This window comes from Cyclopterus lumpus, chromosome 24 (genome assembly GCF_009769545.1).
Source record: "Cyclopterus lumpus isolate fCycLum1 chromosome 24, fCycLum1.pri, whole genome shotgun sequence".
Classification (NCBI taxonomy): Eukaryota; Metazoa; Chordata; class Actinopteri; order Perciformes; family Cyclopteridae; genus Cyclopterus; species Cyclopterus lumpus.
The window spans coordinates 4,604,035-4,630,330 of NC_046989.1; the positions used below are offsets into that span (position 1 = coordinate 4,604,035).

General features: G+C 45.8%; 2 protein-coding genes across 2 annotated transcripts; both read left to right on the forward strand.

Annotated features, from left to right (window-relative positions):
* Positions 1-1,307: 1,307 nt before the first annotated feature.
* Positions 1,308-13,182, forward strand: LOC117727004 (bromo adjacent homology domain-containing 1 protein). Its single transcript, XM_034526938.1, has 7 exons — positions 1,308-1,413; positions 7,538-9,281; positions 10,017-10,378; positions 10,600-10,759; positions 10,916-10,995; positions 12,524-12,615; positions 12,887-13,182. Exons 2-7 carry the CDS (start codon positions 7,562-7,564, stop codon positions 13,074-13,076), a joined length of 2,604 nt encoding a protein of 867 aa, XP_034382829.1. The 5' UTR covers positions 1,308-1,413; positions 7,538-7,561; the 3' UTR covers positions 13,077-13,182.
* A 6,179-nt stretch (positions 13,183-19,361) lies between these two features.
* LOC117727560 (echinoderm microtubule-associated protein-like 1) lies at positions 19,362-25,670 on the forward strand. The gene is made up of 7 exons (XM_034527933.1): positions 19,362-19,591; positions 22,718-22,915; positions 23,348-23,477; positions 24,616-24,714; positions 24,969-25,000; positions 25,097-25,123; positions 25,387-25,670. Exons 1-7 carry the CDS (start codon positions 19,444-19,446, stop codon positions 25,668-25,670), a joined length of 918 nt encoding a protein of 305 aa, XP_034383824.1. The 5' UTR covers positions 19,362-19,443.
* The last annotated feature ends 626 nt before the right edge of the window (positions 25,671-26,296 follow it).

Consider the following 26,296-nt stretch of genomic DNA (forward strand, 5'->3'; position numbering starts at 1 on the left):
GCATGTGTGGGTAAATAATTAAAAGGGCATCGCAGAGGTGATTTTCCTTCGTTTTCTATCGGCAAACAAATTAATTTAGACGATGAACTGGCGATTTTAGTTTTGTCTGAGGCCGAGACGAGAGCGAGTAAAAAAATAAATAAATGTGGTCGGCCACTGCAAAACTGGTCAAATCCATATAATTACATAATTTGAGAGACGCTGCGGCCCTGTTGAATATATAATAATAATAATAATAATAATATATACGATCGTTAAGATGAAACTATGCAACAGTAGCTCCATAAGATGAATAATTATAGCTCCACTTCCACCAGCTACAACACAACGCACTGCTCAATGAGATGCATCACGGCTTCTTTATGTTTGACACCAACATTTTTGTCCACAATACTTGGATTTCATGGGATTGTTCGGCCATGCAGAGGGAACACGGGCCCCTCACGTGGTCATTTTGGTGGTTGTCCTTGGTGTGGGTCAGGGGGTCAGGTTTAGGGGTCAGGGGGTCAGGTTTAGGGTTCCAATCCCGCTATAGAGAGTTAAATACTACTTTTATTTGATTGTGACCGCATTGTTATTTTCAAACCTCTTAAGAGCACACATATATATATACGATTCATTGATTTCTTAACACCTGCATGAAGAGCATTCTCTTGTGAGTGTGCATCCCATAACTCATCGGGAACTTCAGTTAAATGGGAAGCCTTTAAAAAAAAAAGCCATACCTCCCACGCACCACATGGGACTCTGTTGATATCTTTAAATGCCTTTCTCCTTCGTTTGGATTCCTCCAGACGTGTTTGGACCGTCCGGTGGTTTTACTGGTGTGGTCACGACGAAATGACAGGGTGAGGCAGACCGAGGGGGGGGGGGGGGGGGGGTATGAGGGTGGAGAGAGGGGAGGAGGGGGGGGGGGGGGTGACATCCATCGGCTACGTTTTCAATGTCGAGGAAGCAAGTTCAACATGGAGTCACCGGTCGCCTCCTTCAGTCAACAGATGTTGCGAGAGACCGGTTCCGAAAAAAAAAATCGGTTCGGATGAAGTTTTTCGGACAAAAAAAACAAAAAATCGGGTATCGAAGCCCAACCAGGAAGAGCTCTCTCTCACACACACACACACACACACACACATGCACATGCACGCGCGCGCAGCGCCACCGACCGTCCTCTCTCTCTCTCTCTCTCCACTCCTCCCCAGCTCTCTCCCAGTTTACGGAGCTCCTGCCATCGCACCAGTCCGGCGGCTCCCTCCCTCCCTCCCCCCCCCACCCCCCACAACCACCACCACACCCCCACCACCTCCCCACCACCACCACCACCAACACCTCCGCTCTCGCTTCACCCGCAGATTGTGCTCGACGGTTCCCGGCTGTTGGCAGGAGGACGTGTACGCGCGCGCGCGTCGGCGAGCCGTAAGTTACCAGCTCGATTGTTTGTTGCTATTTCGTCCCCGAACGTTTGAAGTTGAAGCTCCGACCGCCGAGCCGTCCGCACACACACGGAGCGCAGAAAAGCCTGCTTTTTTTTCTTTCTCCTCCTCCTTCGTGCACCAGAAGCGATACACAGTGTGTGTGTGCGTGAGTGTGTGCGTGCGTGCGTGCGTGTGTGTGTGTGTGTGTGTGTGGAGGGGAGGGGGGGGGGGGGGGGGGCTGCTGTACGTGCCATATCCTCCTCTGCGCTCAACTATAGGACCGGGATCAGAGCAGCCACCGTGTCGGTAATAAGGAATCCGGTTAGAAAATGTGATCAAGAGGGGTGACTGCCCTTTATTCAGCTTGGTGTGTGTGTGTGTGTGTGTGTGTGTGTGTGTTCGGGTAGCCCCCCCCCCCCCCCCCTTCCTCTATTCAGCCGATATTTAGAGCCTGACTGGCTACTTCAGATGGGCAAGCTACGTCAAGCAGTACTGTATCCGACTGGGTTTCTCAGCCACACACACACACACACACACACACACATATATATATATATATATATATATATATATATATATATATATATATATATATATATATACACACGCATCATGTAGTATAACTGCTTCAAAGTGTGCATGTATGCAAACCTTCCTCGACATCTCAGTGTTCGAGCTCAAGGCTGAGAAGAAAACCACCACCAACAACAACAACAACAACAAAAGCAGACAGTGACCTAATGTTTGACATTCTTGCTTCTATCTTGATGAACCTCGGCATGCCGGGCGTTTCGCCGCCAGCTGTGACACCAGTAAAAAAATTTGAGCCCTCTCGATCCCACACGTCACCCAGCTGGTTTGTTGTTATTTCCCGCGTGCACGTTGTCACCTGGCTCTTATACCAGAAAGATGAAAGGAGCCAGGTGTGTTGCCTAATTGGCTGGATAATGCAGATGCGCGTGTCACACCTTTTACAGTTAAAGACGATTCTGCACTCCTGACATCATAAATTATGAGTTGTGAGCAATTCCAAGTACAATTTCCTTCTTCAAATGAGAAGTTTAGAGACTTAAAGGGTTATTTAGTATTTCACAAGACAAATACACAAATTAGGGACTGTGGAAATTATTAGAGATGGGGAGGGCGGCAGAAAAGGGGGGGTTTGTATATTTTACTTTTTGTTTACCTTCATGCGAGAAACGCAGGATCACGTATCACACGAAAATCCATCTTACCAGGCTTCAAGTTTTATGCGTTTGTGACCCGACCAATCAGCATCCCGTAAGCCGCTGTGGGCGTGGTTTCGAAGCAACAAAAATGGCGTCTTCCGAAGACGTTAGCGTAGATGCAGCAACAGCATAACCTTTTATCAGAACTGACTGAAGGATTTTTCTAGATGAAACATTTCTATTTGGTCTTCTCCTGACTCGCCTTGGGCAAGAGTTTGATTGACAGACGGTTCATCCAATCACCTGCCAAGTGCCCGCCCTTCTTACCGAACTGTTTTCGAGTAGGGCTTCTCAGATGGTTCTGTGTAACAAGCCATCTGGCGGGTCGGGTCAGGTATTGGTCGGGAAATCGGGGAACGTTTCAACTTTTTCACATTTCAGGGAATATATTTATTTAATTCAGTCTGCGGCGAAAAAGATTGCAGCGCCAACAGAAATTGGAGACCGTCTTGTGTTTTCGCTGTATTCCTGTTGTTATGGTACGAGGTATTGCAGTTTCTCTTGGAGAGGGTCCAAAGAAAATATCTTTGTTTAACTTTCTTACAGTCCCTTTGAGAGTGTATACATATAGTGTAGCTGTAAAGGATTTAACATTGTTTATAAATGCCTTTTTTCTTTTTACAATTCACATTAATCACTGGTCTTTAAACAGTTATAATGAATGCTTCATTACACAATACGACTTAGTTACAATCACAATTAATCATGTCTTATATTTATAAGGAGTTTTTAACGTGCTGCACATGATAAATACTTAAAGGGGAATTCCACCCCAAAATCTCACCTGTGGTGTGGGCACCGGTGGTCTCACCTGTGGTCAATCTCTTATCAATCTAGATTGAGTTGTCTAGTTTCGAGATGAAGGCCGTCGAGACGTCTGCCTTCCCTCGAAACTATAGAAATAAAAATAACAAGGGAAATAGGAACTGTTCTTCTTTCGACCGTATAGTTCCTACATGAAACTGTTCGCGACAAGGGCTGTGGATTTCCTTGAATAACCGGGTCACGATTTCATGGAAAGAGACACCGCCGTTGACTTTTTTCAGACGTGTTTTTATTTGTTGACGCGGTCCCGTTTATATCGGGGAGAAGGCCGACATGTCGATGGACGATGTGCCCAAAACTAGGCGACTCTCAAAATTGGCCCCACGGAGAAAAAAGAGGAAAAATAAATATCATGTGATTGCCATGAAGTATTCAAATGTTTAACCCAAACCCACAAAGTATTTATCACCCTGAAAAGGGGACACAAAGTAAAGCTATAAACTATCAGGCAATGTATTTAAAACTCCACTTTGCTTAATATGTTGAACTTGTGGCCTTTTAGTACAAATGTGCGTTGTTGTATATGCAATGTTGTTAAAGTGTCTCGACTTGTGTGTGCTATTCACCTCTATGTTTTGAAGTTACGCTGCGTCTTAATATCGTTATACATTTGAAAATTAACTCTTGGTTCTGTGGCACGAGGTGCAATATGGCATTCATTTTTTTTTAATGAACCATTATGACTGATTGATTTGAGAGCTTGTGCGTGCAACTCGTGTTGGACTGAAGCATTTTGTAGTTTGTTTTGATGGTTGCGTCATAACTGCACCTTCACAAGAGATGAATGTTGTCTATAGATCAGTTTGTCTGGATTCTCCAGAGTCCTGGGAGATCTCAGACGTCTTATCATTAAAAAAATAAAGGGCCCGGTGTTTGATGCTCTGGAAAGGAGAGCCGGTGGTCAGTTTTCTGGTCATTGATCCTCCACGTAAATGTGAGATTGACACATATTCCCTCCAGTTGTCCCCCCCACACACACACACACACCTGCACTTCTTCAGACGTGACCTAAAAGAAAAAACATCTGCTGGAAAATGATCTAAAGTCTGGATATAAAAGCCCGGCATCGAGGTTATTGGTTAGATGTGTGAGAGTTAAATCAACACACGTCGTCATTCATTAGCTAGATAGATATATACTTTATTCATCATATCATCTCTTTTGTTTAAAAGGTGTAAGAATTTAAATCCCAAGTTGTTTAAAGGTGGAGATATGATGACGAAATTACATGAAATCCTGGTTTTCTTCTTCTTCTTTTTTTCCCGTTGGAGGAAACTCTGAATGTGAGTTGTAAATCAGGACGTTGAACCCCCTGGAGCTACACTCTGATGGGCCACGGTACCGGGATCAATCCCTACACTTTCGGTCTCGGAGACCACCTTTTTTTTTTTTTTTCATGCTGCACAAGTCGGACGAAATCAAACACGTTTTTGAGAAAACGTGTTTGTTTACGAGTCGTCGGTCGGGCCAAAGATCTCCAGCTCCCGTATGAGGAATCTGCATCAACGCAGCCAGTCTGAACAGAAGCCTGTAGTTGAAGCGTGGCTTCATGCCGAGTTAAACAGCTCACTGGGATCAGACTGAGGGCCGTGGCCTTATGAAAGGGAGACCAGAAAAAAACCTTTTAATGCACCGGTCAATGTTATGATTTTTTAAAACTTTTCTTTGCATCCTTTTAATGTCTTCTTTCGGACTTTGAAGACTGCATCCTAAATACACACGTGGGTGTTTATTCTCCTACTTTGTCCATTTCTACCATATTCACCGAACATTACCGTTAGATAATGCACCATTCGTCCTAATTTGAGTCATCAGCTGGGGAGGTTTCAAGAAGATGTCTATTCATTAACTATGTTTATCGTATTCTTCAAAAATGCATGTGTAATTTTTACAAAAACAGCTTTAAAGGCCGCTGCGTTTCATTTCTGAGCCAGAATCTCCACTTCAGCACTCACACACACCTCATTTCCATTTCTGTCTATATTCTAAAGGTTTTCTACTGAGGGGTTTTGTCATATATCATTCATAGCCTGATTTATATGATATCTTATTACTAAAACCAAGGCCGAAAATGGATTAAAAGAGCTGTTTGCAGTATTTTCTGATGTACGGAGTGATGCAAAGAAATATCCAAATAATAATTATATTTAATAAGTTAATACCATCTTCATTTACATATATTTTATCAGTAATTAAATGGAGAAGTTGTATTACTTTATTTCATTCTCCTAATGCTTATTGAGAGAAATGTCAATAGTCAACAGCCGAAAAAGCATTTTTTTAATACACTGTTATGGAAATAAAAAAACACCCGTTCAAACTTATGCTAACAAGAATGTGTAAAAAATAGTAATTTAGTGTGTAGTTCCTCATTAAGTCGGGATTTCATTTAGCGATTATAGCTAATTATGGGAAGTAATGGGGTGGAAAAAGAAGCTCTAGCGAGTTGGAAAAATAAACCATTCAGTTTACAAAAGGGAAGTTGAATGACGGAAAAAGAAAATGTAAAATTGTGTTTTGCTCTGTGGAGTTTTTTTGTCTTTTGTGGTGCAAATTCTACCGTGCGTATGTTTTATAAATGCAGATCTCTACAGGCTTATTATCATTATTCAGACAATGAATCTTTATGAGCAAGGCGCCGGTATAAAAAGAGTCGTCGTGATCTTTATATGGGCGTTATTTAAAGAACAGATCAGTCATTCATTGGCTGTTTATGTTTTAATTTCGCAATGAGCTGCGGGAGTGTTTTTTTATTTTGAAATGAATACTCCCATGCTAATTATTTGTATGCCAATTGAGTTTAATTGCAAATTGATTTCCCAAACGAGCTTAGGGAGTATTCAGAGTATGTTTTGTGAGATGTATATGCACACGCTCCCCCCACTTCTCTCCATGATATCAACATTTAGACATTGATTTTCAACAGTTAACCACGGCCGGCTGAAATAGCCTGCGGCATTTAGCTGGCTTGTTTATTTCTCTTTATTTCCCTCTGCTGAACTTTGTTGCTAAGGCCCCGTTTCAGCCTAAACATTTAGGCTCTAACACGCTGTTATTTGCATGCTGTGTGCACACGAGGTGATAAGGCAGTGAATGAATGACAGAGTGCATCAGTTCCCTCTATGCTACATAAAACACACACACACACACACACGTTGCAAACAGCTGAGCGCTCGCTGTATGTATACGATCGGATCAATTCGATTCACATTCAGGCTGAATTCACTCCTCGTTAAACGTCTTTGTTTGCATCAGATGTGGCCGTTTGTGTCTGCGTCTCAACCTGAAGGCGAATGTAAGATGGTCGACATCTTTGTTTTTTTCGCCCGTGTCTCGTTGGTTCTTGCTTGCCTTCCTTCTTTTTTTTTCGTGTCTCGGAACCTTCCACACCACAAAAAGCACCTCCAGCTTTGCATAGTTCATAGTGATGAAAAAAATAACAATAAAGAACCTGAAGGTGAATGTAAGATGGTCGACATCTTTGTTTTTTTCGCTCATGTCTCGTTGGTTCTTGCTTGCTTTCCTTTTTTTTTTCGTGTCTCGGAACTTTCCACACCACAAAAAGCACCTCCAGCTTTGCATAGTTCATAGTCATGAAAAAAAATAAAAAATAAAGAACCTGAAGGCGAATGTAAGATGGTCGACATCTTTCTTTTCGCTCTTGTCTCGTTGGTTCTTGCTTGCTTTCCTTTTCTTTTTTTTTCGTGCCTCGGAACTTTCCGCAACACAAAAAGCACCTCCAGCTTTGTATAGTTCATAGTCATGAAAAAAATAAAGAAAGGTTTGATGTGATGTTATTGGTCCATAATACATGTTTTACCACTTCCTTAACGTCTGCCCTGACTTGACCATCAATCTTGTCTTGAAAAGTCCATAACTGTGCTGCCTGCTGATCTTAAACGTTGTCTGTGTGATTATTAGGAACAAAAGATGTTATGAGGCTTAACCAGTTCTCTATGGATCTAATTAAACGCTTTGTTTGTTAGCGACTGCAGTGTGAACATTGTAAGCGCACAAGGAAACTGGGACAGGCACAAGTTTTGACTGCTTGTCGGTCTCTTTATCTCTTAGGCCCCCCCCGTGGAGAAGAATGTGATGACTCACGCCAGGCAGAAGGGTTCCCCCGGGCCGAGCGACGGGGCCGCCGAGTGGTGGGACGGCTGCCCTCTTTGGCCACGCGGCGGCGCCGGCACCATGGGCGACACCTGGCCCGAGCGCTCGCTCCGATTCGGGCGGACGAAGAAGATCGCCGAGGTCATCAAGCAGAGGAGAGTCCCGGCCAAGAGGGCGGACGACAAGAAAGGGAAGACAGAAAAATCGGATCATCGGAACAGAAAACTGGACCGGAGGCGCGACAAGAAACGGGACAGGAAGTCGTACCCGTTGCGCGGACGGGCTGCGGGTTCGGACGGGGAGGGGCTCAGCTGCCACGTCCTCCTCACCCGATTGGAGGAGAGCATCCGAGAGCGGAAGAGTTCCGAAGAAAGGGCGCGGAGGGAGGCGTCTCTCAGACCCAAACCCCCAAAGTCGAAAAGCGTCAAAAGAAAAGAGGCAAAGCCTCGACCAAAAACCAAATCGAAGTCAAACAGCCCGAGTCGCCACGAGTGCATTGATGTCCCGCAACCTCGCAAGCGCAGGCTGGCCTCGCTCAATGCCGAGGCGGTGAACAGTCTGCTGCTCGAAACAGCCACCGAGTCTCATTCGGCAGCTAAGCAGGCCAGAAGACGGGAGGAGCCCACCAACAGAGGGACTTCACTGGATGCAAAACCAGCCAGAAGCGGCGGAGGTCTGAAGGCCACACGGGGAACCGTCGGTAAAGCCTCCGCGTCTCACAAACGCAAACGATGCCGAAGCTCCAAGCAGGTCGAGAAGGTCAACCGAGCAGAGATGAGTCAGGAAAGTCTGGATGCCCCCGCCCCCAGAAGGTTGGCGGGACTCAACGCCGCAGCCCTGCTAAAGTTAACCAGCTCCTCTGCCACCAGTAAGCAGCGAGTAAAGAATACACCCACAGCTACTATCACGTCAGACTGCAAGGCCCCCGCCGCGGCCACGGCCCCGAAGCGCCACTCCGGGGTCAAACACAAGGGTCGCTCACAGAAGCAGACGGGGAGAAAGGTGGCCCCCCTGCACGGCGGCTGCACGGCCTGCGAGAAGAAGGCGGACTTTGAGCCCAAAGTGGAGTGGGACACCGGCAGCTGCACCCATAGACTGACCAAACCGGGCTACCAGTCTCGCAGCATGCTCGCGTACCCCTTGAAGCAAGTGAAGGAAGAGCAGCTGGAGACGGAACTGAGCCCGTACTACTGCTGCCCGCCGGAGGGCTCGGTGGAATACTGCCACCGTTTGGCCTTCTTCCTGGGCCAGCAGCCCTACGGGGGATCGGACGCTGCGCCGCTCAACTCGGCCATGGCCCCTGTGAAGCGCGAGTGCCTCGTGACTGCGCCGCCACTGCCCCATTCCCACCCGCACGCGGCCCTCACCCTCAGCCCCCACCCCTGCCTCTGCACCGCCGAGCACTGCTTCTCCAGCTACTACGTGCACATCGCCCACCCGACGCACGCCGGGACGACGACGACGACGTCGGCGGCGGGCATGGCCTCGCGACCTCTGAACTTTGCCCCCTCCGGTATGTGCCCCAATCGGACGACGGGCTCCAAGCTGCCCCACCACGCCTACTGCAACTCGGTGGCCTCGCCCTGTTACGGTGACGCCTGCGGGATCGGCGGCTACGCCTACAGAGCCATGCCTCCCGTCACCAGCAGGGGGTGCTCCTTCAGTACAGGGTGCGCCGGGTGCACACACGGTATCAAAACAGGTGAGTGGAGAACGATGAGATCGGTGTGGCGTTTCAGTTATTGGAGGAGGAAGTGAGTGGACGTTAAACCAGTATCACCATGGCACGTCTAAACAACCACGTTTAGATGCGGAGCAGGTTGAGTGTTCGCCCCCCACTCACGATTATGTCACCCTTCTGTAACCCTCTTTGTGGAGCGGTTATTACTTAAAGAAACCCACATCCCAGAAAGACGACTTAAAGAACTAAAGAGCCCTTTGTTGTTGGCCTCGGGCCAGTTGTGTTGCCCATCAAGTGTGAAGATTCCTGTCTTCTTTTGTTGGTATGAGCTTAAAAATTGTCCAAAGCTTGAGGCTGTGACTTAGATATTCCTTGATAAGGAGCTCTTGGCTCATATGTAATGTTTTGCACAACAGTTGTGTTCGAAATATATATATATATTTATTTATAAATAAGATAAAAGAAGCATGCTGTTTTTAAGCTGATTTACAGCAACCATGCAATTAGCTAATTTCATGTAAACGCCTTTTGGAGAGGTGATGACATGTTGATTAGACGTGGATGCAAACTGCAGCTTGAATGGTTGGCGGAGGAAAAACAACCGTGAGGCGGCAATTCTAGTTGCTTATGAATTCCACTTTTCATCTGTAAGAGGAAGATTGTGTCATTTGTCTAAAGTTTAGCTTTAGGTGCACATTTCATTTGTTGTTGTTTTCATGCTGTGTGATTTTAAAAAGTGTCTTTTTTTTTCCCCAGAGGGTTACTCTTCCCCTCAAGGTGACCACAGCCCCTCCCTCCTCGCCCCCCCGCCCCTGCCCATCTCCAGCTGCCCTCTCTCCAGCGCGCCCACCTCCACCCAGACTCGACCCCGCCCGCTGTCAGGGCGAGACCAGCCCCAGGCCCGGTTAAAGCTGGCCCCCGAGCGCCCTCGGAGCAACGAGTCCGCCGCCGGCTCCCCGTCCGTTGGACGCTCACGGCCGCCCCAGAGACAGCCGCCGCCGCCGCCGCCGCCCCTGCCGAACCTCGGCGGCGCCAAACAAAAGAGAGTCAGCCGCAGACGAGCCACCAACGGTTGGAGGCCCGTCGGAACGCCAACGGAGAGGGAGGTCTTCATCGCGGTAGGTCATTTGCAGGTTGTCTCTCTAGTGAGGCTTTTTCTTTCTTTCTTTCTCTCTTGTATCACACGACCTGATAATACCGAAACCATAGCTACCAGCTGCAGCTTGTGGGGGGGGGAGGATAATTGTGTTTTGACCACACAGCTTTGTGTGACAGATCTCTTTTTGTCTGTTTATAATGAGAATTATATCTGTCCTTGTCGCTGTGTGTGGCGTCTCAGGGAGAGGATGAGACGGCCCCGCGGCAGTGTTACGAGGGAGTGGAGCGGGACGGGGAAGTGATCCACATCAGAGACACCGTGCTGCTTCGATCGGGCCCCAGGAAGAAGACCCTCCCTTACGTCGCCAAGATATCGGCGCTGTGGGATGACCCCAAAACAGGTAAAGGGGACGGGGAGGGGCGGGATCGCGGATAGATACGGGGGATGGACGAAGGAACGATTGGACGAGATTGTTTATTTATCTACCTGTGTCCCTGTAAGCGAACATCCAGTAAAAGCTGACAGTGTGTGTGTGTGTGTGTGTCTTCCCCCTCAGGAGAGCTGATGATGAGTCTTTTCTGGTACTACCGTCCTGAGCACACACAGGGAGGCCGAGATCCAAGCGCACACTGTGAGGTGAGGCTCGATTTAATGTTGCCCAGTGGTCAAATGTTACAAAGACCTAACTGAGGTAAATGTGATGTGGAGATGTGAACATTTAATGGGAATTATATATATATATATATATATATATATATATATATATATATATATATATATATATATATATATATATGTGTGTTATTTCCGTTACAATAACAGATTTTATTAAAGGTTATTTATTTTTTAAACTAAAAACAGTATTAAAGAGCTGAGATTCTGCTGGGACAGCAGTTGAAATTACAAAACAAACATCTCTTTTATTTCCAAGTGGAGTAATCTTTGTGCATTTTGGGAAGAGGCAACGTGTGAATGCAAGAGCAAGGAAAATATATCGTGGGTGGGGTGGGAACATTAATTTGTTCAATTTAAACTGCATTACAGGGTCGTTCATTCGATTCCTCCACATAATCCGTCCGTAAGGGGTTTCCGTATTTGACCCACTTGGTCCACACATTTTACTGAAGAGAAAGAAAAACACATGAATGTCGTTAACTATATTCATCCACTCTCGTATTCCGCCGTGTCTCATTAAGTAACCCGAGTTTTTACAAGCAGATGTTAAAAATGCCAAATATTCATTCATCACATAGTGGAAAAATGCAGGGAGCTGAGTTTTAATAATTGACTCGAGTATTTCACATTGTCATGTGGCTTATTACATATTTGGACTGGATATATTCACATAATTTCTCATTTAATTATTATTATAAAAATATTGGGATTTACAATTTTTACCCAGACGGAGCAAACGTAGTGAGATTATCCGTGTAATAGATCCTGGTTCAGGGCAGTCACACTGAACCCACCAGGCTAATAAAGACACACACTCATAATTTAAAATTAAAAGTTTGCCACATGTATTGTTGGTGCTGCTTGTATAATGTTTTTGCACTTTAAAATTGGACAAAGTGAAACGATTGTAAAAGGCTCGTTCATAATATCAGTTCAACAGACGTATCTGATGTGGCTGAATGTGGGAGGAGAGGTTATTATTTTTCCGTTCACACATTTATTGGCTTGCGGTATAATAGAAATGTTCCAATTATCAATGCATTCCTTCATTATCAGTGATAATGTATCAGAAAATAATGAACAAACTGCCTCTGCAGCTGGAGACATTATTATTGTTATGATGATTTATTATAATTATTATATTATAATTATTATTGTAATATTATTATTATAATATTATAACTATATTAATATTAATATTATTATTATTATTATTATTATTTTCCCTCAGCAGCCCGGTCTTGCACAAACTCCTCTTTTAAGAAAGGAGAGCGAGTTCTACGGTAGAAAGCGAAGCACCGCAGAACGTGTCGAGCACCGCAGAACGTGTCGAGCACCGCAGAACGTGTCGAGCACAGCCGTGTTTCTCACCGCGCTGTTGCACGTGAACAATTGCGCACGGTTGATAACGTGCCGGCGTTCGTCCGGCCGGCTGCACGGAGACACTCTGGTGTTCGATGTGACGTTTTACACCCGCTGTTGCTTTCAGAATGAGATCTTCGCCTCTCGGCATCAGGATGAAAATAGCGTGGCCTGCATAGAAGACCGATGCTACGTCCTCCCACTAGCCCAGTACTGTAGGTAAGTACTATAACAACAACAACAACAACAACAACAGGAACACACCCCAGCAATTGACATGCATTTATTTAAAAACAAAAAAGGTTTGGAGTCGTTCCTTTTCATTAACGCCTCGGCTTCTGCGATAATTGGATGATCTGTTTCTCCGACTCTCTCGTCGCACATGCGTGACACACACACACACACACACACAGACAAGCAGCATGAAGGACATATTTGATTTGTGTCCCCCCCTTTATTAAAAATCTTATAATTATAATATTTTTTCCAGATTTTGTGCCTTGGTGAAGCGGCGTGCCGAAGGCGCCCCACCCAGCAGCGCCAACGTGGTGCCCTGCCGGCCCGACTTCGCCCCCCCCTCCCACCGCTGTGTGCCCACGGACGTCGACCCCGAGCTGGTGTATCTCTGCCGGCACGTCTACGACTTCCGCTTCGGACGCGTCCTGAAGAACCTGCAGTAGAGGGGGGGCGGGGCAGGGCGGGGGGTGAACTAATCGGAACTTGGCTCCGCCTCCCGCACAGAGAGCTGAAGGACTACGCGCCCCGGTCTTTTCTGCTGGGGGATGTTAACGAGTTATTTGAATGGGTGGGGGGGTGGGGGGGGTTAAAATATGACACATTATGAAGCACAGATCCCTTTAGTCGACCACAAGGGGGGTTCCGATGTGATAAATGAACCGTTCTCACCAATGTTTCCTGGTTTTTGGATGAGCGCCGGAGGGATTTTTCAGCTTTCTGAGCTCACATGGAAGCTTGTGTGCGTTCCCCCCAACACACACTCTCTCTTCCCCCCCCCCCCCCCCCCCGCCTTCTCGCCTGCCAGGAATGCTGAACACCAGGCTGAACTGTGCTGCTGTCAGGGCTGCGTTTTCCCCACAAAGCGTCTTAGCACAACAATCATGTTTGTTCCATTTGTACGCCGATGGCTCAGGAGGGGGGAGGGGAGGGGGGGGGGGGGGAGTTACCAGCGTTCAACAACCGGCTGAGTGGCGGCATCTTGCTTCTCCTGATTTGAGTTTGTGTGTCTGTGTGTGTGTGTGTGTGTGTGTGTGTGTGTGTTGTCGGTGCAGATAACTGGATAAATGTGTGTATGTGTGATGTTTTTTTTTATTTTCTTCGAGGAGGCTTTCAGGCAATCAAACCAAACAAGCAGCTTTAGAGGAAGCGACGCTCCCTTTTTGCCCGTCGGCTCTCTCCCGTGTGACGCCGACGGAGAACATTTTCATCTCGGGGGACAAACTAGAATATACTGTAGGTACCTGGAGGGAGTCGACTCTAGAGCGCGGCTCCCGTCGCTTTTGGTGGTGACGCTTAAAAAAAGAAAAAACGCCTCCAAATGGCTGTTTTTTTATTATTGAAAACACGTTTTTCGAACAAACCTTTATCTCATAGTCACGGTCCTCGTCTTTAAGATGCCTCGTGCTAGAGAGGCATCTTGTCCCGGTCCCGATGGAGGAGGCTGATTGGTTGGTTGGCCCTCGTATTTCACCACAGCTGCTCCCTGTGACTTGCCTTATGACTCGCAGGTCGAGCTTTAGGCAGCTAGCGTCACAACACACAACTCGGAGGCGGTGGAACAGGTGTGTACTGTAACCCCCGAGAGAAAGACCGACTCACAGCTATCACTGGACACACTGCACCGGTTTGCGAAATGACGAAATTGCCTTTTTTTAAAAATTTTAATATGGTTTTTTCCAAGCATCTTGTTTTTGTTCGACCAACAGTCCCAACACACAAAAAGATATTCAGGTAATTTACATGTATGACAAAGAAAAATAGAGTGAAACGTCATTTTAAAAGGAACGGTGTGAAGCATTTAGGGGCATCTATGGAGTACAATATTTCCTTCAGTTCACGTAGAAATTAGCCAGAACGGGACCGACTAGATGGGTCCGTTATGGTTCTCTCACACGTTCTGCCACACGGGATGAAGCTTCAGTTGGTTTGCAATCCTACGCACTTGCACACCCTTCTTCAAATGTTATGATTTAAATGATTATCAATACGGTGGCCGATTGATTTCCAGTTGCAGCTCTAAACTGGTTAGAAACACGGTGTCCACATCGTAGTTCTACATCCACACCAATTATATTATATTTTTTTCTTCCCCCAAATCTCCCCCCCCCTCTCCCCCCCCCCCCCCCCCCCCCCTGAAGATAAACCAAAGGACGTCACCCGTCTCGCTCCCTCGCACTTCTCCTCGTCAGCACTTCTGCCCTCGTTCCCTTTACCCGTATTGCACTAATCCATTCCGTTATTACGTTTATTTTTTTATTTTTTATTTCTTCCAGCTACTAATATTTAACCAGGGGGGGGGGGAAACATACTGTATATCATTTATGTGCGTGTTGCGTAGAGAAGGAAACAGTCAGGATGTCATGGCTACTTTTTTTTTGTCAGTGTATATTTCTAGTCATGTGACTTGATGCACAACCCATGGAAAACATATATATATATATATATATATATATATATATAAATTATATTTATATATTATATTATTATATATATATAATGTATATATATTATATATAATATAATAATATATATATATATATATATTTATATAAATATATATATATATATATATATATATATATTTATATAAATATATATATCCACTCAGTTAATGTGATTATATTTGAAAAAGGCATCTGGACGGAGGCCTTGAAGAGTGCTGTGTGGACAAACGTAGCACTGTTAGACGTGTATTGGAATGGGGGGGAGTTTTTTTGGGGGGGGGGGGTTCAGGCCACACTCATGCATTGCCTTTCAACCTGCAAGTGTTTTACTGTCACTCAGAAGACGAGAAGTGTACCTTTTCCTTTTCTTTTCTTTTTTTGAACGTAAAGAGTACCCGATCGCTTTCCTGCCAACGCCCCGTCCTTCAACGTCGGACAAGCCGTAACACTCTGAAGCCATCTTTGAACTTGTTCTCTATTTGAGGACCCGAAAACAAAATCCAACCCCCGATGATGATTGGGTGTTTTCTTCTTCTTTATTTTCTATTAACGCCCAGATTTCTCCTTTTATTAAGAATATTTTATTATGTCGGTTTCCTAAGATGGCATATGCACTATATTTTTAGACTATTTTAGACTATTTTTGGAAAAACAAACTTCACAAATCAAGAAAAAGAAGAAGCGTTATTTTGTTTTGTTTTTGTTTTGAAGTCATTGCAGCGTTAATTGAGACTAGGAGCTCCCTTCTCTCACGAAGTGTACATATCTGAATCCAGGAAGCACCGGGCACTCTTTAAACAAGCCAATGCACAGTGTAGTATGTTTTTGCAAGATCTGTAATAATTATATTTAAAGTAAGGAAAAAATATTTAAATGGAGTAAAACAATACAATATATTAAGATTACAATACAATATATTAAGATTACAATTTTAACTTATTTGGAAATACTGTGTCTAATAGATTAACTGTATCCTGCAGGATAGAACATTATTTCTTGTTTATTTGTAACTTGAAAGTTTAGAAATTAAATGGTCGAGTGGTGGTTGTTGACAGAGATGTAGATGTTGTTTAGTTCATATCATTTCATGATTATTCGGGGGGGGGGGGGGGGGCTGTGAGAAAAAGTGAAGGGTTATGTATTTAACTTCTTTTTTTTTTGAGAGACTTAGGAGATAATTATATTTTTTACGTTGATTCTAAGATCAAAGTCTATCGGCACTAATAGAGAATAGATGTATCTCCCTATTCTTGTTGTTTGTCATAAATATGTTATTTTGAGATATTGAAGGGAGGGTTTGGCAGTTTTTTGTAAGTTAGAGGGAAAATATTTATATTGAAGTGGAGGCGTATTTTGAACATATAAAATAGAGTAAAAAGATTTAGCTCCACCTGCATAATAATTTCCATACAAGTCCCTTATTTAAATCATTAAAACTACAGTGTGCTGGGAGCAAGTAAAGGAACTTTAATATATTAAAGGTCAAATCCAAATCCACCCCTTGCCTTTTCCCCCAGACGTGCATTGACGGTGGTCGTCCCCTAGAGGGCGATGATCTTATATTCGCAGAGCCACATCCCAACGCTGTTCCCCAGCTCCCTCTCCTTGTCCTCTTTCCTTGCATCCTTATGTTTTTGATGCAGGAGCTTCCTGGAAAGGAGATGAAGGAAAGGAAGAGTTGCCACCAGCCGTCCTCCCAAAGTGATTGCAAGCCCTGCAAAAAAAAACAGAAGAAAAAACTAGAATGTATGTTATTGTTTAATGCGACTTAATTTACATAGCAGCGCTTTGCATGGACACAGTCGCGTCCTTCGTTGCCGAGACGACAAGGGAGGGCCAGTCGGTTCTCCGTGCACGCAGGGGTCAGGGGTCAAACACTGAGTGACCTTTTACTGAGGCCACACAGGAAGTACGTTCACTAAACTAGAAGCGACCCGACCGACCCGTGAGATTCTGCTTTCTGTGTGGTCTGTATCGATGCTTATTGTTTAGCATATATTTTGATATATTTGGAAATATATATACGGACGGGATATACAGTAAAAAAAGAAAAAGAAAAAAAAGTCTAGATATTTTTGAAGTAGAGAAGCAAACGTGTGTGTCAGATATATTGTCACTTTGTCATGCTCTCGGAAAATCTCTTGGATTTTCTTTTTGGGAAGAATTATATAACATCCCTGCTGATTTAATGTTCCATTTGAAAGAATATTTATAAATTTTAAGTCCTTTGTGAACATGCTCGTGTGTGGCTCTTTCATTTATTTACATTGTGCAAAGACGGGAAGCGGCTCTCGTGGCAGGAGGTCAACAGGAAGTCCGTCGAATTCCTCCGGCATGCAACTGTTGTGCTGCACGGCGTCCACAGGAGGGCAGCAGTGAGGCGGCACGCACAGGGACGGGGGTCAAACCCTCTTTGACCTTGTCGTTTACAGCACCTTCTCCTGAGCAGAGTCCTTATCTGTCTTTGGCCTTTATCCCCGTTCGGGCCTCGGGGCATTAGGAATGTCCAGCACACACACACACACACACACACAGGCCCTCAGTGTCTGTTACACAGGGATAACACTTGACGATTACTGTCTCATAATATAACGAGCTGCACACTTTGACCTCTCAGGTCTTCTGTCAGACTCTTGGTGGTGTTCAGGAATCTTCTCTGTTGTGTTTGCATTCAGAAATCACCCTAAAAACAGTTTTATGAAATAACTCACGGCTGGTTAGACTTTACATTCTGGTAGAAGTTTAAAGAAACAAGCAAAAATACTCGTTTAGCTTTTCTTTTTTTGCAAACATTCAAAAGCATTTTTAGATTTCATATGAATCAGATTTGTGAGAAGTTGTTTACTCAGACTTTTTGGGGACAGGGACCTCCCCCCCTCCCCCTTTATCCTGACCCAGATGACTCATCCCCTTAATACCATTTGTGCTCTTATTATTATTATTATTATTATTATTATTATTATTAGGAACCAATAAGAAGAACTGACAAGTGTGAAACTTTTCATCCATGGCTTTTATTGGAAAGATAAATAAATATATATATATATATACATTTATAAAATAAAATATATATACATGTATAAAAAAAAAAAAATATATATATATATACATTTATACAATAAGTATATATATTTTTTTGATGCTCAACGAGTAGAACATAATTTGTAAAAATATACAATAAAGATAATTAAATAGTATTAGTATTACATATTAATACTAATGGTACACTTTTAGACTGCACTTGTAATTCTGGGATGTTGAGCAGTGCAAACACACACACACACACACACACACACACACACACATAACACAGGAAGTAAAAGAAGGGAATGACGAGAAGTGAGAAAGGGGAAACCCCCGCTTCTGTTTACATTAAAGTTAACATTGACATTCAAGCCATGGTCAACAACACTTTACTTTATCTTTTATTGGACTGTGACATCTGGAGGAAGAAATCGAGCATGTTTGTATTTCTTTTTTTTACATTCTCGGGGACGGAAGACTTTCCACAGAAGAAAAGCGTCTGCTGGAGAAAAAGAAGAATCAATCCAGAGCGACTGCAAAATAGACAGAAAGCCAGCTTACACTGTAGAGGGGGGGGGGGGGAGGGGGGGGGGACTGGCTTTTCATCTGCTCCTGTTGTCTTCCTCCGTGGGTCTAATTACCACGTCCGGCTTATTGTCCTCTCGATGACTGTAATTAATCAAGTCCTGCTCCCCTAATCTCAGAATCCCAGAGTCCTGACGGTGCACACCGGGGCCGGACCACACCGGATGGCAGCTTGATGTAAGCTCTTTTTTTTCCGGGGGGGGGGGGGAGCCTATAATTGTGCGCTCGCCCTGCAACTTTTTGTGCAACAGCGAGGAAATAAGCGTGTGTGTGTGTGTGTGTGTGTGTGTGTGTGTGTGTGTGTGTGTGGTTCACAGGTCTGTAATTGTTACTCGTCGTCTCCTCGTAGAAGCTGTAGACGTGCGTTTGCAGACAGGAGCTGTGCAGGTCCGGTAAGTTCTTTTTGGGGCCTTCTATGGGACATGTGTCCCCCCCCCCCCCTCCAGCACCCCTCCATGAGAGGCCTCCCTGACCCCCGTCTACACTCTCATACTCACATATACTCTCCCGTAGAGCCGCGTCCTGCCCCTGAGCTTCAGATGGCTTACCAGGTCCTTAATCTGTCTTCTGAGTGACATCACCCTCTCCCTGCACCCTCCACACACTCCTCCCAGGGGGTGGGGGGTGGGGGGGGAGAGCCGGTGGCCACTGATGGTTTAGGGAAGGTGAATTAGCTCGGCAGCGAAGCGTAATAAAGAGAATTAGCAACGGCACGAAGGAGCACGGAGGATCACTCCGACACACTCCGTCAGGGCCAATGGAGGAGGGAGACGCACACATGGAGGAGCTGGTGGACCAGGGCCTGGGGATGGAGGAGACGGCCCACGGCCTGCAGAGGAGGCCCTCGCTGAAGGAGAGCTACCACAGCGACTCCCTGCTGGCGCCCGACACCGACTTCATGACAGGTATAGCCGGAGGGGGTCGTTGTGAAATGAACGTGAGAAGAAAAGAAAAGTTCTCCTTTCTAGCGCTCTTCTAATTTGAGGCCAGAAAACTCAAAACAAAGCAAAACAAAGCATGTTATAAAAAAAAGAATAGCAATGTTGTTATTTTATTAATATTGTGTGTCATTAATCACTCAATCACTTGCTTTAAAGCTCCGTTTATTGCACTTCTGTAACAATTGAATTTCCCCCCCCCGGTGCGGGATCAATAACACTCATCTATCTATTTATTTATTTATTTATGCTGCTGCTGTAATGTTTGAAACCGCCGACAGGTTTTCTTCTCATAATGGCAGAAATAATACCCCCCCAAAAATGTGTGTGTGTGTATGTGTGTGTGTGTGTGTATGTGTGTGTGTGTGTATATGTGTGTGTGTGTGTGTGTGTGTGTGTGTGTCAGCATGCAGGGTGCTGCTGATATGAGCAGACAGATGCTGTTCCTTCATTCAAGAAACACCATCTGCGAGCGGAGATTAAAACACTCCGGTGGCTTCGTGCGTTTCCTTTCTTGCCAACATGTATTACAGACGTATGCATTCTGAAACTGTGAGCGCTCTCCTCTGTGTGTGACTGTGTGTGTGTGTGTGTCTATGTGTGTGTGTGTGAGTCAGAGGTGGGGGGGGATGCCTGTTCTTTGTGTGGTCGAGCGAGTGCAGAGATTGAGTTTTGGGGGGCTGCTAATTCCCTTTTACAGCGCTGGGATTATGTGCTATTCTAATCCCAATCCCGTGTGTGTGTGTGTGTGTGTGTGTGTGGAGGTGGCACGAGGATGTCGTCACGGCCGGGGACAAGGGGGGGGGGGGACATAAAATCACAGGCCTGCACACACACACACACACACAGAGAGTCACAACTCTCCACGAGAGAGAGGGATTACCGCTCCGATGATTACAGTCTCTGCCCACGGCGGATCATCTCCGTGAGGAGGAAAATCTCTGATATCTTCCCAAGAACTGAGATTCATGTTGTATGACATGCGACTGGAGCAGGTGTTTGTAGTGCGAGGCCTTCGTGAACACGGCATCGTGCAGTTATTTATACTCAAATCACAAGAACCCAAGCTTCATGTTCCGAATGTGATTTTAAACTGGATTTTTATTTAAAAATTCACGATTCAAACATAGATTTTCCACTTTCAATGTTTGGGTTCACTTAAAGGGACGGCGTCGAGCATGGAATATCACATCGATACCTTTTATTTGGTGTATAATCCGTGTTTTCGTTACCTTTTAGAACGAGTTGTTTTTGTATCTTCACGCGGAAGCCGGCGGCCATGTTTCTACAGGAGCCCAGAACAGACAAAAGAAAGAAAAAAAACACCCGTAGTTCTCCTTCAGACGGTTGCAATCTGCAAACTCACCACCGGAGGCCGCCAGATTCACACACACACACACACACACACACACACATACACTGCACCTTTAAGCCGTCTCTGTAACACAACTCGGAGCGGTCGGGGCTCAATCGTTTCAATTATTCACGACTTTTCCCCAGAAGAGACCCAGCAGGGTGAAGGCGGCTGATTCAACGGATGGTGTCACAGCCACTCCAGTGAGCCCACATGCACAATACCCTAATTCATGTTATTGATTACACCTGCGGTTAATCTGTAGGGCTGCTGGGAAAAAGAGCCTTCATCGACTAATACTTTAATAAATCTTTGCAGCCGTTTATCTTTTTTTACAAGCGTTCATCCATTACTTTGAGTGAACAATCTGTCATTTGAACATGATTTTTTTTTTTTTCCAGGTACCTATTTCAACAGTTTATCCATTACTATCTATAAGTATTTCAACCATTGAGCTGTAACTTTTAGCACATCCTCTACTTACTACACACAACTTCGTTGCCCGCGACCTCTGTGACTCTCCTAGATGAAGGAGATGTTTACCATCGGGCCTCACGGGTTTATTACTGCTGTCTCCATCTCTCACAGTGGACATGGGGCTTAAGTGTGGGGGGCGGGGTCAAAGAGGCTCAGTCTGAGGGATTATCATTGTAGTCTACACACACACACACACACACATGCACAGACAATTTAGGCTGAATTGGACGACGGCTGAGTTTTCATGCATCATCTACTACCCCCCCACCCCCACCCCCACCCCCACCTTTTATATAAGCGCACACCCTGAGCAAAAAGAGCTTTAAACGTTGTCCTGCTCATCGAGCGACCAGCCGAGGAGAACGTGAGAGCATCCCAACCCAACGCAGACGACTTTTGCAAGCCGCGAACCACCGGAAACCGGCTTGCTGTTTGTGACACGGAGATGAGGTCTTAGTGGACGGCGGCCAGTGTGAGTGGATCAGGATCAGATGGAGGGAGAGCCGGCCGAGACGGTGTGCTCGCGAGAGGAGAGGAAGAGGAGGAAGACGTCTGGCGTGGAGGAGGAGGAGGAGGAGGAGGGCCCAACCGGCCGACAGAGGCCCCCCGACTGCTCGTCGGTGCCCGGCGTCTCTCACGGTATCCGCCTCCTTGTTACTGTGTTGGACGGACGACAAGAAAGAGGAGTTGGAGAGTGTTTTTTCTTCTTCTTCAGATCTCTGCCGCCTTTGTTTACGAGCCCAGCTGTGCGGATTGACCCTCCGTGCCCCAGCTGTGCTGCGACCTCGTCGGCTTGATGCTCACCGCACAAAGAGAGGGGGGCCGCTAAAGAGCTTATAAAGCGTCGTTGATTGTGTTTACATCTCCAGAAGAGATGAGCCTCGAAGGAGCATTGATGCGCACAATGCGGATAATGCTCGGGCTCAAGTTTTGGCAAAAAGAACATAATCATTGTTTTCTTGGCATCTTTCTCTCTGTGTGTGTGTGTGTGTGTGTGTGTGTGTGTGTGTTAACAAAGTCTTACTGACTCTATGAGTTTTTTGAGAGTTTTTTTTCCTATGCTCCGTGAATTTCTGCATTTTCAAACATACACGAGGGGTTTTGGGGGCTCAATGGATGCCTCAAGTTTCCATCTGCTCATTTCAATGGAGGTTCAGCATGTCGTCAGTTATGTAATGTTTAAGAAAGGCAATAAAAACATAATCTGTGTCCTGGCATTAACACGTCATATCCCTCTATCCCTCCATCCATCCATCCATCAGACGGCCGCAGCTCGGCGGCCAGCGGCCTGGACGTGGGCGACCGGCTGACCTACCTGGAGCAGAGGATGCAGATGCAGGAAGACGAGATCCAGCTGTTGAAGATGGCTCTGGCCGACGTCCTCAAGAGGTTGAACATCTCCGAGGAGCACCAGGCGGCTGCTGCCTCCACTAACAGCCGGAGGTCATCGGGCTCTAAAGGTGAGTGAGGGTCACTGCCGTCCTCCTCACGTCAGTGTGAACGTCGTGAAGACCTTTGGTTCCGGGGTCTTATTGGCGATATTATTGGGCAATATTGGATTGATGAGTAACAATTGTTACTGCGAGTCTCTTTATAATAAATGATTTTGTGTTGTCATTGAATGTTCACCTTTCATGTCTAAATGTGAGGGGTGCTCGCTAAGAGGTTTACCTTTCATCCGCAGGTATTATTTCCTTGATAATCCGTCTCCATTGTTTGATCGTCAGATTGTCAGGAAATAAGTGAAATTGCTTGTTTTTCGTCCAACAGACACTCAAAACCCCAAAGAAATACAGTTTGTGTGTCAATATGAGACATGAAATGAAAAGTGACTGAATGTACGTGTGTGTGTGTGTGTGTGTGTGTGTGTGTGTGTGTCCGTGTCCCCACAGCCAGGCCGGTGTCTCTCGCTCTGCCCTCCAGACCGCCCATGATGACCTCCAGCGCCGCCTCCCTGAAGAAAAGCGCCACGCTGTCCTCCAGCCCCATAGCCAGGAACTACAGCCCAACACCATCACGCAGGTAAAACGCTGACGCACACACACACACACACACACACACACACACACACACACACACAGAGTGTATAATGGGATACAGGCTTCGGCCTCGCCGCGAGCTTCAGTTCTCATTATCTAATGTGCAAAAGCAATCGGCAGATGCCCTCCATTGTCCGAGGAAACACACCGTGAATTATTCCAAGCGCTCGCCTTCATTTCAAAGCATCGAAGCGGCCGACCGTCCTCCGTCTCTTCCTCTCCATCCTCCGTCTCTCCATCCTCCGTCTCTTCCTCTCCATCCTCCGTCTCTCCATCCTCCGTCTCTCCATCCTCCGTCTCTCCATCCTCCGTCTCTCCCTCTCCATCTCTTCCTCTCCATCCTCCGCTCTTCCTCCTCTATTACCTTTTCGAACGATGCTGCCCGTGAGATATTAGTCGGAGGGCATGATGTCGGTTCTCTCTGCGGTGCCGTAATGAGCCGCATCTGGAGGAGGCTGATATAATTGCACAGAGACGTAAATCTCTCTTCACTTAGGGCTGTCCGCTCAGTGGGAAGTGAGGAGCATCATCATCATCATCATCATCATCATCATTATTATCATCGTTTGCAGTGGATTTCTTTCCACGCTCATCTCTCAGTGTCCACTTGTGTCTCTCTTCATGTCTTTTGCGTGCACAGATTTAATATAAAACATATTCAGAACCCCACGTGTCTGCCGCACAGCACTTTATTTTAAATAATAAAGAAGATTATTTTTAAATGACTCACCCAGACTTCCATTCACTCGCCTGAATGCCGATGTGATAGACGTTGGATCCATTCCAGCCTCGGTTCAGGTAGAAGTGATTAGTGTCAGCAACTTTTTTATTGTTATGAATTTTTCCAGATCTGAAAATTTGAGAATTATAATTAAAATATGAATAAAATCAGTGGACCACCTTTTATTCCCATCGATCATCCCGTGACCTCATGGAAAGTCTCAAAGCTCACATCTAAATGTCTTTTTTATTGGCTGTAGTCTCTGAATTGTAATTTTACCGTAATACATTTACAGTAATATGGAGGAAAAAAATCAATTTAAAGAAAGAAAAAAAAGGTTTAAAAAGGTCCGTGACCTCACAGTGCTTGTTGTAATCCCCCCCCCCCCCCCCCCCTTCAGTGGCGTGAGGAGCCCACCAGGTAGTGTGAAGGACAGTCCATGCAAGACCCCTCAGCGACCCCCCTCTGCAGCCTCCACCTGCAGGAAGCCTCCGGAAAGGTGAGAAGACAAATGCATAAAAAACCACAATACACTTTGTTTGTCACTGTACATTTCCCTTTTGTTTTGTCCACACACACACACGTCTTGGTATGTTTCCATTTACACTGATTATGAGATGACCCAGTTACGATGGTCTTGAAGACCCCCTTGAGACCACAGAGAAGGTTTTACGCTCTCAAAGCCAGTAGAAAGGCTGTTGAACTGTTTAGTCAACCTCTCTCTCTCTCTCTCTCTCTCTCTCATGTTAACAGCAGCAAGGCCAAGGAGGCTGCAGCGAGTGTCGGTAAGTGAGAATAAAGATAAGCGATTGAAATAACACGACGTTGGCATTTGTTGACCTATTTGTTGACCTCTCTGTCTGTGTGTCCTTTCTCTGCAGAGACGAGACAGGTGACGCACTGCAAAGGTAGGCTTGATACTGAGCGGCGCGCTTATCGAGAGAAGGCCAGAGCGATTCGTGTGAGCTGTTGTTTACCTTCGTTTTGTTGTGTGTGTCACATCTCACCATGACGCGTGTGCCTTCCCTCGCCCCCTTTTGCTCCCTTGTTTTTTGACCTCATCTCTCCCTGCCTGACCTTTCCGACCTCCATTCTAACCCTACCCCCCCCTTTCCCCCCGACTCTTGTCTTTTCACGCACCCTCCTCGCCTCATTTCCCCACTTCACTTAGTGACTATGCAGATCTATCTGAGCCCCCTCACAAGAAAGACTGGGTCTTCTGAGGCCGCCAAATCCGGGCCGGCGGTGCCGGCGAGCGGCGGCGGCGGGCCCGCGGGCGCGCCGAACCGCCCTCAGGTGAAGGGGGGCGGCAAGCCCGAGGCCAAGAAGACCACCACCCCGTCCTTCACCTTGAACCTGCAGAAAACCACCACCAGCCAGAGCGCGCCGCAGGACGCGTCGAGCTACAAGAGCCCCCTCAAGTCGCCCAGCCAGTACTTCCAGATCTGTTACTGAGGGCAGAAAGATTTGTTATCAAGTTTTACTGACCCAAAAAAACACGTTACAATAAGCCTCAATCAACCACTAAAGACTCTCTTCCAGTGTTGAAAACAATTATAATAATTTAAAAGTGGGTGGGAGTTCATCTCTTCGATTATGCATCCTGATTGTGTTGCTTTATTTAAGTGTAACACGAGCATTTTCAAACACTAACTAGTGTTTTAAGGCTTGATTATTTATTTCAAGGGTAGTACAGTGTGAAAGCTTTAAATGCATCTTCATCCTCTGATTCCTCGGTAGTCATAGATCCATTTCTCACATAGTATATAGTGTATAGTTTCCACTGAAAGTTTACTGTAAACTCTCTCTCTCCGTCTCCCTTACGCCGAAGTGTGTGTGAGGCCGAGGTGTGTCGTCGTCTTTGAGCGGCGACTGTGTTTGATGTGTGTGTGTGTGTGTGTGTGTGTTTCTATAGCGGTTTTGGTCGTTCCACTTAAAAGTGTAACTAATACAGTGTTCAGGACCAACAATAAAAAAAAATATGATCACTAAGGGGATGACTTGTTCCTTGTTTTAGTGTGTGTGTGTGTGTGTGTGTGTGTGTGTGTGTGTGTGTGTGTTGTTGAATTACGCACTTTTGT